This window comes from Euprymna scolopes, chromosome 15 (assembly GCF_053919585.1).
Source record: "Euprymna scolopes isolate OS-2025 chromosome 15, ASM5391958v1, whole genome shotgun sequence".
Classification (NCBI taxonomy): domain Eukaryota; kingdom Metazoa; phylum Mollusca; class Cephalopoda; order Sepiida; family Sepiolidae; genus Euprymna; species Euprymna scolopes.
Genome location: NC_136496.1, coordinates 73,462,526 through 73,474,947, shown reverse-complemented (window position 1 = coordinate 73,474,947; position 12,422 = coordinate 73,462,526). Strand labels below are relative to the sequence as shown.

The 12,422-nt window shown below is 34.4% G+C and overlaps 1 protein-coding gene across 1 annotated transcript in view; it reads right to left on the bottom strand.

Annotated features, from left to right (window-relative positions):
- LOC145293905 (exportin-T-like) overlaps window positions 1–12,422 on the bottom strand; it is an 87,412-nt gene that overhangs the window by 69,522 nt on the left and 5,468 nt on the right. Inside the window, exon 2 of the mRNA XM_080140711.1 lies at window positions 5,538–5,623. Coding sequence (XP_079996837.1) covers window positions 5,538–5,623 — 86 coding nt within the window. The remainder of the gene's footprint in view (window positions 1–5,537; window positions 5,624–12,422) is intronic.

The following is a 12,422-nucleotide window of genomic DNA, read 5'->3' as shown; positions in this document are numbered from 1 at the left end:
CATAACCTATATCATATACAAAGATCTAGATCGGGTTAGAAAACTCCTGTAAGTGCCTGTTGCAAATATGAGATATGTACCGCTTTCAAAGAAAGTCATTTCCGCCATCAGATTTCTCCACACAACCAGTAAATATATATTTGTAATATTCACTTCTATACTAATTAATCTATCATCAAACCAATTTGGAACACAGCTGCTAAGCATAAGGGGGGTCCAAATGTGGGCTATATTTAGTTGCATTTAGCTTTATGTAAAAAATTCAAATACTTTTTACTTTCATGAAATTTTAATAGCTATTAGATATCAATCAATATTCTCTAAATATCAGTTTCTTTAGAATATTTTAGATGTTTGGGGGGGGAGGAATAATATAGATACAACTTACCATTTGAAAATTCAAATATGAGATTTGCATTGAACTTTACACTCAAACTTTAGAGTTTTAGAATCAACATCATCTGATGGTTTGGATCCAAATTACAATATGGTATATGCCAATTAACATGAAGAGTAGTTCTTAAAATAGTTACTGGATTCTGTCTACATTTCTTATTGGGGAAGTGGTATTTTTCTACTGGAGAGCCAGAAATTTAACAGCTGTCCAGTTTTTTAAATCTTCAAACCAGCTACACAATGAACAACTGATAATTCCCATTTTAAATGTAACCATTGTAGTTAAGGTTTCTTCCACTGTTAGGTGAATCCTTTTCTAATTGTAGATTTTCTAGTGAAAAGTAGAACTATATAAGTGCTAAGTCTGCTGAATTTAGTTGATACTTCTAAGAATTTAAATTGCATTTATTTTTTTTTTTTGTAAAATACTCAAAGCTCCTTTAGATTATATATATATATATATACACATACACACGTGTGTGAGATTTTTCCTCAGTGTAAGCATTGTGTAAATTTAAATTAGAACTTGTAAGCACAATTACTTTTTAAATAAATATTTATTTGAAATCAACTTAGATTTGCTGATATACATCTTTAGGCATAGAGACAATTTGTGTTTTTTCTTTTGATGGCTTCTGAAACTCACAAATTTACACGGAGAAGGAAAAAAATGCTATTGAAGATCACATGGACTATTTTTTTTTAGTGGCACCATGCCACAAGAAAGGAAAAGAGAAAACATTGTTTCTATGACTGAAGATGACATATACTGTAGAAACTAAGTTGATTTTAAATGAATAATCCCCCACCTAAAAAAAGAAAAAAAAAAAAATTTATACATATTAGTGAGGGGACTATTCTAAACCCCCCCCCCCCCGATCCTAATAAAATTATCTATTGTTCTAAATTCCCAATCTATATAGAAATTTTTTTAATGAAGAGAGGGTTGGATTACTGCAAAAGACATAATATAAGCATATATTTTCACAAAGATAAAAATACACTAATGAAGATGATCTATAGATTTTAGTTTTGCTGATAGTTTAAAATCAATATTTATCATTTCATCATTGTTATGATCCATGAAAACATAAGTTTAAAAAAAAAATAAATAAATAAATAAAAAGAAAAAAAATAGAATCATTTTTAGATTTAATTTTGGGAAAACAGGCACACATTTTTCAAATTCTGATGCCTCCCAAAATTCTGATTTTTCGATTCCCAATTAAAATTAATCATCAACATATACAAAGAACCAGTATGTGTGCAAAAATTACCAACCTCCTCCCCCCTCTCCCACTCTACTTTTGAGGCGAGGAGTCAACTAATAAAATCCAACTCCAACCCTCAGGCATTGATATTTTTTTTCAAGTGTGTCCAAGTCTTAAAATTGTATTTACAAATGCAGAAAGAGCAAGTTCACCCACACTAAACTGATTATTCAAATAGATTAGTAGCAAGACACCACAGGGCAAGAGAGGCTATGACCTGTAGTCGTTTTAAAAATGGAAAAAGAAACAAAAAAGATAAATGTTTACTCCAGTCATTACCATTTGCACTTTTGTTTTGAACATTGAATTTTGTTTTGAAATCTGGAAATTGAGACTTGGTTCATTCTACAATTCTGTAAACAATGTCAAACAATAAGAAATAGTTAAGTACTTGTCTCATTTAATGCCTTGAATACAAAAGACTACAGTAGCAGTAGCAAATGCTTGCCAATTAAAGAGAAAACATCAAGGAATGTGTTTGGTTGTTCTTTTTGAATGAGGTGGTAAGATTTGGCTTGGATCTCATTAAAACTAAACAATTGGGTCACAAGATTTGATTGACACTTCTTCCTCTCCAAATAGTTTTAACATATAAGCAATGTAAAAAAAAACAAAAAAACTAATAGACAAAAGTTCTCTCTGAAAACATACTTCATACATTACTTTGTAGAATACTAGTTGGTTTATTCGTATTATTTGGATTGCTTTTCTAACTTGAGTGTTATTTTCACGTTTAGATATAGCCTCTGACCCTTTTCAGGTGAACCTTATCAAACTCCAATTTTTGTGTCAGACTCTGGAATCTGCACAAAATTCCAAAGTGGAACCCTTTATTTAATCCATAGGGGCAGCATGCTCTTGTTCTGTTAGGCATAATGGTGGAAATCCTAGGTAATTTGCAGTTGTATTTTAAGTTTACACGCACTGAGGATTGAACTTTCAACCTCTAGAAAAGTTACTTAGGACTTCTACCCAATCATGGCTAACAAAACAATAGCATGCTAGCCCCATAATTTAAAGGATTTCGTTCAAAATTCTGTGTAGATTCCCGAGTTTGACAAGATACAACTGAAGGTCAAAGGTTACATTGTGAAAATAGCAATCAAGATGAAAACAGTAGTCCAAAAACTTCTAAATGCAAATAATCAATCCTTATCTAAAAAATTCAGAAACCAAGTTGGTTTGGTTGTTTTATGGTATAAAAACAAAGTTATTTAATGCTAGACCCGGTCAGCTAAGTAAAAGTATTTATACTTCAAATTCTTTATAGCTTAAAATATTTATTCATGGTGCTTGGTTTGGTTGTTTTGTAGAAGACAATTGTTTTTGTAGAACATGATAAAGTTGTACAAAAGAAAAAGGAAAAAAATATCATTGGTGCACTTTAGGTCAGGAAGCCAGTGTCTTCAGACAGCCTGATTTGATAGCACCAGAGAATACTAGTTTGAATATCTGTCCTAAGACAGGTGCATAATAAAAAACAGACTCAACATTGCTATTAAAGAGAAAAGGTCAATCCCCAAAATGCTTCAAAACTATCAAAAACATTGATAGGGTGGAACAAGATTACATAACTGAAGTTGTGGGTTTAGAACGTTTTTGGATTTTGTGGAGTTGTTCCTATTCATTAGGTTTTTAATAAACAAAACCTAATAACATTGTTTAAAATCAATATCATTAGTTAATTATGGTTTAAATCTATTTAAGATCAAAAAGTGAAAAGATTCAGTCCATACTTTTTTCTGGACCCTAAAAATAAAATGTAAGAGACCCCCCCCCCCCCGCGCCCTTCTTCAATACAATTGAATACATCACATGACATTTCTGAATTTTTGAGATGAGAATTAGTCATTTGTATTATTTGGATTCATTGGACTATTGTGCTCATCTTGAGTGTCATTTTCACAACATTTCCGTCAATATAACCTCCAACCTTCTTCAGATGTATCAGGTGTCGAACACACAGTGTAGTAAATAAAAGACCCATGATGCAGTGGTTAGAGTACTTGTAAAAATCAATTGTAAAAGTGATCTTCTCCTGAAGGTTGAAGGTTCAATTCTCAGTGTGGGCGACCAAAAAAATATAATTGCGAATTATTTAGGACCTCTATCCAGTCATGGCCGCAGAACGAGAGCATGCTACCCCTGTGTAGTAAATAAAGGGTTTCATTTGAAATTCCGTCCAAATTCCCAAGTACGGCAAGATACACGTTTGAAGTTAGATCAATGGAAACATTATGAAAATTCCACTGAAGATGAGAAATGTAATCCAATGCATCCAAATAATACAAATAGATTGCATGACTTCAGTTACGAGTTTAGAAAACTTTATTTTGTTATGCACAAGTTTGCGGCATCAGAGTTGGTGATTATTAGGGCTATGATAACAGCATATTCTTTTCCTTGATTTGATTCTCAGGTATATATCCATTGATATCTTATGTTTTTATGTAGAGTGATGTGGTTCTCGGTTGATTGTGTCAGATATATGTTCGAGAGTCAAAACAATGAAAAGAATATGCTGTTGTCATAGCCCTAGTGATTATACCCTAACTTTACAATTGATTCTTTTTCTTTTTACCCTTGTACGACCCAAAACAATAGCATATTGGCACTAAGACATAAGGGACTACAATTTTGGACCATGTAAGAAGATGAACGAGATATTTATTTACATTACATTTAAACTTCTGTGTACAGTCAGCGAAGCAGGAAAGAGGGAATTCTAAAGTCTAGTAGTTCAAGGGAAGAAACTATTAAAGTAGGAGGCTTTCCAGCATCTAGGGACCTCTGCAAGTGAAGGGGTGGGATTTTGTTGCTGGGAATGATAAAACTGCTCAAATTGAAAACTACTAAATATTTCTATAAAATCAGATTATGATCAGGCAAACTTTTTTTTTTCTAATGTTTATCCACTTTTTTAATGAGCTTTTTAAAAGTTGAAAGAAACCAATACATTTAAGAGAATATTGTAAAATTTCGATAAGATAATTAGCAGACATCATTTACATTACATTCTTTAATACTTCAGATTTAAAATAAAAAAAAATTTAAAAAACGAGCAGATACAAGTTTTGAAAAAAAGAGTAAAAACAAGTGAAATAGAACAAGATGAAGAAAAGGCAAAACTTGTCGGATTGTTGGTCGCAAACATTGATCCTCTACAAAAAGAATAGCACAATTAACCATTGCAGACTTGAAAGCAAATTTCAAGCAAGAACTTTTTAGGGTTTAGTAAGTTTTGTTTTAACATACATCAATCTCGACCTACAAAGACTTTTCTGCAATTTGGATAGATTCAATGACCCAAAGAATTCATCCAAAAGCTTGCTGAAAGAAGTGCAAAGGCAGTCAACTGAAGATGTGTGTTGCAACAGTGAACACAAGCATGATCATATTTGGTCCTTGCACTTTTGATAGTCATCACTGGTACTGATAATGGCTGATGTATGCAGAGAGCTGAATCTCGGTAGGTCAATTAATGCCAACCAAAAATTTGAAATAGAAAAATCATTCTGTTTGGTACGATAATCAGAAAGGTACTTTATCAAAATCACTAAATTTCACCAATAAGTTCCAATGTGAATAGAACATGGCAACTATCAAAGAATGGAGGATCTTTAAGCAAATATGAATTCACTACCAATGTATGTTCTATTCTAGGTCGAGCAAGATTTACTTTTTCCTTTCTCAGTTTAATCTGTTTAATTATCTCCTCCTACTGATTTTTCAACTACTGCATTCGGCTGTTGACTACCATCACTGGTTTAGTTGGGGTACTGTTATAGAAAGGTTCCTAACTCAACCCATTTCAGCTGGAAAAAAATTTTTTTAAATGAAGAAAAAATTAAAAATAAAATTGCTACTCACCTGTTGTATTTGCCACTAGTGAAGGCTGTAATACACAAATTCCAACCATTATCTGATCGTTTAAGCTGTTCAAAATATGACAAAATCTAAAAGGAAAAATAAAAATTTCTTTTTAATTAAGTTACTTTCCTTTTTTTTTTTTTTTTAATTTACTGAAAATAAAACTTCAACCAAATAATGCACAGCAGTGAAGCCAGATTAATTTTCTTTGTACGCTTTTAATCCTGTGGGTAAAAAAGAAATATTTGAACATAAATGTAAAAGATTTTATGTAAAAATTAAGCGAGTTGCTATAACCACCCACCCCTCCCTCCACAATCAACAAATATAACAACTTTAGTTTAATCAATTGCTATCATTGGTATTAAATGCAGTGTGGGGATTTCAAAACATGGAAACTTTGGCTCATTCATTTTTGCACCTCCGGGCTCAGATTCCTCTGGATCTAATTAAGTGATTGTGGCCCCATACAGTTGAAATATTGAATATGCTAATATCATCACAGATTCATATAAAAAAAAATAAGGAGGATGTCCATTTATATCATGTATAAATTCAACTGATGTTGGTATAGTTTTTACAACTGATTCCAGTGAATCTTTACTTCTTTCTGACTAGACTCCACAATCCCGATTGAATCACTCAAAAAAATATTTGGATTCTTCAGATTACAGTTCTCATTTTGAGTATTATTTTCATGTTTCTGCAAGCATAAATTCCAACCTTCTTCAGGTGTAAATTTGAGTTCTGCACCATGCAAAAAAAGAAATGACTAAGTCCATTTGCCCCACACCCATTTAACCCAAAAATCCGAGGCCTTACCATATTTAAATTTGAGTTCAGCACCATGCAAAAATGCTAAATAGACATACACAGAAAATTTGGGACAAATCTGGTAAAATAGTCCCAAAAATGGAGTGTTCTTATTAACCCTAAAAGAGCCCCTGGGCACATCCAACAGTTATCGCGAAGTATAAACAAACAACATTATATAGAAATCAGTTAGTTAAAACTTTTCAGAAAGTTTTATAAAAATCCAAGGCATTAATTTTTTTAATAAACACAGTCTCAATTGTAGCCATTTTAACCTGGAAGGCACCCCTAGGGGAGCAAGCGGAGTTTTCCCGGAAAATCCGTTCTGTTTTTTTTTTTTTTTTACTCATATCACGTTTAATGTTTGTAAAATTTTTAAAAATTCCATGCACGGACAAACAAACGGACAAGAGTGAATTTACAGATCCACCTTCCTTTTGTCAGGAGACCAAAAATAAATCATCCTTGTTTCTACGCTTAAACAGAGCACAGAGTGAAGGAGTTGCTAAACGATAGCAAAAGAAACAAAAATAGGAGTGGGTGAAGCAAAGTCAGAAAATTTCTATTACTGACCAGCAGAAAGTTACCACTGTTGACTAAGGGAAAAGTCTATAAGGCATGTGAGCACAGTATGATGGAAGTGAAACTTGCCCAGTCAGTATTGAGGACATGTGTTGCATGGAGAGAAATTATATCGGAATATGATAGATGAGTAATGAATCTTAATGATCACGGATTTGATAACCTCAGAGAAAGATTAAATATGAACAATATAGGAAGATGTGTGCAGAACATGAAACTTTATTAGTTTGGTCACATTGAAAAAAGAAGGGATGAAAGTTCTAAGATTAGTATATATACAACAGTTGAGGTGGCAGGGTTAGTTTTCAACTAAAGGTCATTGAAAACATGAGAAGTGATAAGGATGGATTTAAAAGAAAGGAATAAAGACATGTTCATAGATAGGTTTAGAAGTCAATTTCTAGAAAAAAGTGTCTTACACATGCCAGCGTGTGAAACAATCTAAATATGCTGAGAAACCTTTAAAGTTCAATACATAAGTTTGAAAACTCAAATGATGGGCGCAGATTATGAAATTCGGAGTTTGACCTATAAACAAAAAATTATATTTGTAAATATTATCAGCTTTTCGTTTAATTTTGTGGAAAACCTTGAAGACTTACATTTATAGATGAATATTTTTCTATGACCAAAACTTTTTTGAGATTATGCTTTTCTTGCAGGATTACCTCGCACTGCCCCGGGCAAACATAACATATTTCTATTAAAACTTCTATCTTTTTACCTCTCTCTTCTCGCTCTTTTTCAACACCCAATCCTCTGGACACACAGAGACAACTCTCCTTTAGAGATGAAGAGGCATAAAGGAAGTAACTTCTTTAAAAAAAAAAATAAAATAAAAAAATCAGTTCATTCCCTTCTGTACATAAAATGTCTTTCCAACCATCAAATCCTTTCTAAGAGGTCTAGAAAAGTAGTTGTAGACAGGCAGACATCTGAAACACATAGTATGAATGCCAGTATGCCTCAAGGATCCATTTTGGACTCAACCTTCTTCCTGATCTTCATAAATCGTTCAAATTACATTCTGAGATCATTCAATGACATCTATGCAGACAACTATCTATGGCAACACTATGAAGAGCACTGATGACCAAGATCTCTCTCATCCGACTTTGAGCACATGGTGCAATTGAGGAAATGTGATTTGTTACATTTAACACATCCAAAACAAAGTTTCTCTTTTCACCACCAACACTCATTCTTATTTTCCCAAGTTGAAATGAGTGTCTCCTTGAAGAAACCACCTTATTTGATAAACTCCTAGGACTGATTTTCACTGTAGATGAAAGATTTACATCAAGCCTGTTGCTACACTCACCCAAAAAAAAAATGGATTGAAGCATTCTACCACTCTAAAAAAAAGTATCTCACTTCTGATGTAATCCTTTACAAGAACCAGATATGTCCAAAGATGGAGTACTGTTGCCATATTTGGGGAAGACCCCACTTAGAGCATTCTGGTTTTGACAGAAAAATACAAGCTTTTCAACCTAGCAAGGAATGATCTCCTCTCTATCCTGCAGTCTCTTTCACAGAGAAGTGCCGTTGCTGGCCTTTCTCCTGTAGAATTATGTTCATGGCAAGTGTTCAACTAAGATTCAATGCACAGTCACTCTTTCCCACCTCCTATAAAGCATTCACAGCAAGAACTCGTCCAGCTACTACAATAACAAAGAACTTTTTTCTCTCAGTACCAAAAACTAAACAGAGCTCCCATGAACAAATTTTCTTTCCTAGAGCATCCCACCTGTGAAAAAACAAAAAAATACTGCAAGGTTGCTTCCTAGGTGACTACAACATGACCTTCAAGTCGAATGTAAAATATTTGTTGAGCTGTCCTCTTGAATAATACATTCCTTTCAAGTAATTTTCTATTCATCCCACACATTGTCTAATCCTCCCACAGTGACATTTATCGTCCTTATCCTTAAACGGCCCACAAGCCTTGATAAGCAATGATATCAGAAAAAAATTAAAACAGCTGAGTCTCAAACAAACGACAACACTCGCCTTATGAAGGAAGGGAAAATTCCACAAAGACGGGAGCGTATGTATGTGCTTGTGTGGCCATTATTCAATCGAACTGATCTTGGGTGATTAGCAATAAAAACCACACCCAATCCTGGGACGAAGCAAAACTATACTTGTCTTTAGCCAGAAGGAACACTATATGGAAAAGAATCATGGCAAACTTTTGCCAACTGGTTCTTTATAATAATAGATAATTTTATGGAAGACTTTAATGTCCATTCTGAATAATAAAATATAAAACCCTAAAACAAAGCGTAAAAAGGGCAACAGGAGTTCATTTTACAAATTTTTAACAATGAAAACAAATGTAAAGAAATTTGGTAAAATTCCGATGTAAACAGCACATATTGGATTGCACCGCCAAATAAGGGATGGTTAAAATCTGGAAAAGATCTCTTGGTTAGAGTCTCTGAAATAGATGAATGTCTGACACCCAGTAGAATGCACCATCTTCATAAAAAAAGTTTTAACCCAGCAGCTAATTTTCCTGGTTGTAGATATGATGCAGTTAACGAGACAATCATTTGTGTGCGTGTGTATGTATATATATATATATATATATATATATATATATATATATATATATATATATATATATATACACACACACACACACACACATACACGAGAGAAAATTATAAGAACAAAATGACAGTCTATGTGATAAAAAAAAGCATGAAAAAAATGCAATTTAATTCGTTTTACTCCTTCCTCCATTATTTTTTGTAATTATTTTATGTAATTATGTAGTTATGACAGAAATATTTTAAGCCTATAAATAGAAATACAAAACAAAATAACTTGTCCGTATGCATAACACGTTATGCTGTAATGAAATATAAGTCACTGAACCTCACTAAATATTTGTCAATGAATGAGCAAAAAAAACTTTTTTTTTAAAGTGATTAAAAACCGTTAAAAATGTTAGCAGAATAAAATTAATGCATGCTTATTGTAATGAGAACATTATTTCCATTCAAATAGGATCAACCAAATTTCAATTTTAAAACAATACAAGCAATTCGGAATAACACTGTTCAATGACAATTTAGTCAAGATTATCATTTTCAGTTGTAGTAGTAAGTTGATGACATCTGTTGATTACTAAAAAAAAAAAGACTTTCATTCGAGGTTGTATGAGGGGCGTGTAATAAATAATACCCCTGACCCACTTCCAGTTGTCTGATCTAGCTGAAATTTTACATGTGCAATGATTTATATCTCTACAGGTTATGTGGCAAATTACAGCTCTGAACTAATTGTGGTTTCTGTTTTACAGGTGTTTGAACTGAGTCAGGTGTGAAATGGAGCCTGTTGAATGTCAAGCAGTGATCCGGTTTTTGTAGAAAGGACGCACACCACAGGAGACTTGATGAAATGAAAGAAACTTATGGTGATAATGCCCCATCATATGACCTTGTAAAATGCTGGCATCGTGAATTCAAACATGGCCAGAAGTCTGTGGAAACAGCTCCCAGACCTGGTCGCCCCCTCTTCTGCCATTGATGAGGCATCTGCCCGTCAAGTTGAGGCTGCCATTTGGAAGATCGGCGCAGTACTATTTGCCAAATAGCCCAAGATGTCAAGATTAGTACAGGGTCTGTGGAAACTATCATTCATGACCATTTGCCTAAGGTGTCTGCCAGATGGATTCCCAGGTTGCTCACAACATTCAAGAAGCGAGAACACGTTGAGTGCTTGCGGATGAATTTGGAGATGTGCCAAGATGAGTCAAAGTTTTTCAAAAGACTGATTACACAGGATGAAACCTGGGTCCATCACTATGATCCAGAGACCAAAGCCCAGTCAATGCAGTGGAAGCACTTGGACTCACCACCTCTAAAGAAGGCAAGGGTGCAGCCCTCCGCTGACAAGGTCATGCTCACAATCTTCTGGGATCAGGACGGAGTAGTGATGACAGATTTCCTGGCAAAGGGTACCACAATTACAGAAGGTTATTATGCTTCACTTTTGAGAAAATTAAGGAAAGCTATAAAAATCAAGAGGCGGGGCAAGATCAGCAAAGGTACCCTCCTCCTGCAGGACAACGCTCCACTCCACAACTAGCATGTCGCCAGATCAGAAGCACAGGCGTGTGGTTATGAAATCTCTTCCCCATCCTCCCTACTCTCCTGACCTTGCACCCTCTGACTTTCACCTCTTCCCAGCCATGAAGTTATTTTTGACAGAAAAGCGTTTCCCAAATGATGCAGCCTTGATTTCTCTAGTCACGTCGTGGTTGGAGGACCAACCTGGGGTGTTCTACAAAAATGGTCTCTAGAGCTGCATCAAACGATGGGAGAAATGCATAACTCTGGGTGGTTCCTATGTAGAGAAAGACTAATAACTGTGCAAAGTTTTGTTGCTCTACTGATATGGAAAGTGGGTCAGGGGCATTACTTATATTTCATGCCCCTCGTGTATGTGTGTGTGTATATATATTTATTTTTTAAATTTACATAAACACTAGGATACTTCAATTAAAAGTCAAATATGAACAGAGGAAATTATAGAATAAAAAGGCAAATCAAATGAGGTATACGTTGTTTAAACACAGCCAGGGATTTTATCCCAGCCCCAAAAATCAGCAGAGATTAGATTATTCCCGTAATGACCTGGTCCCTGTTGATTTTGCAGTGGGTGTTAAGTTCTGTGCAGTTATAGGAAGTCCACCTTCCCAAGCTTTATCTTCTCCTTTTGAAAAGGAGTTAGTTTATTGCTAATCGCTTAGGCACCCTCACTGGGGAATGCTGACAGGGCTATTCAGGCACTTGTTGCAGGTCCCACTTCATGGGTGCTGACTTCTCAACCCCTCTTTCCAACCCTTGGTCATTTGCATACATGAGATGTTGTTGCTGCTTTATACATGCATGGTTTTGTTACAAACATAGCATGCTCTGTATTCTGCACAAGTACTATGATTTGTCGACAAGATGCAAAACAGTAATCATTAGTGAAAATTTGTTTACATTGGACTTGAAGCGACCATATTGTATTATTAATGTGATCAACTTTGTTACATTATAAAAAAAAAAATCTAAGGATACGAGTTGGTTAATATGTGACTCCTGTGAGGAGTGTGTGTGTCCTGTTTGGTACCAAGTGATATTCATCTTTAACGTTTTTTATTATAAAAAATTTTTTTCTAAATGTATGGGAAAGTAATTTCATCTAACATACACGTGTTGATGGAAAACAATGTTCTTTCTGAAGTTATTCAACTTGTGTTTACTTTTTCAGATGTTGACTAGCTTTGAAGAGTCACGTTCTCCTTGATCTTCTTTGTCAAATATGATGGTGCCGAACATGGATTCTGAGTCAGTCACAATCTGAAACAATGGGAGCTGATAGATTACCCGCAGAAACACATTGCACCTCTATTATTGAGACCGTTGCTGTGAACCCTGCAGAAATCATCCTCACTCCACCAGTTCATAACATGCCTACGACGCCTGC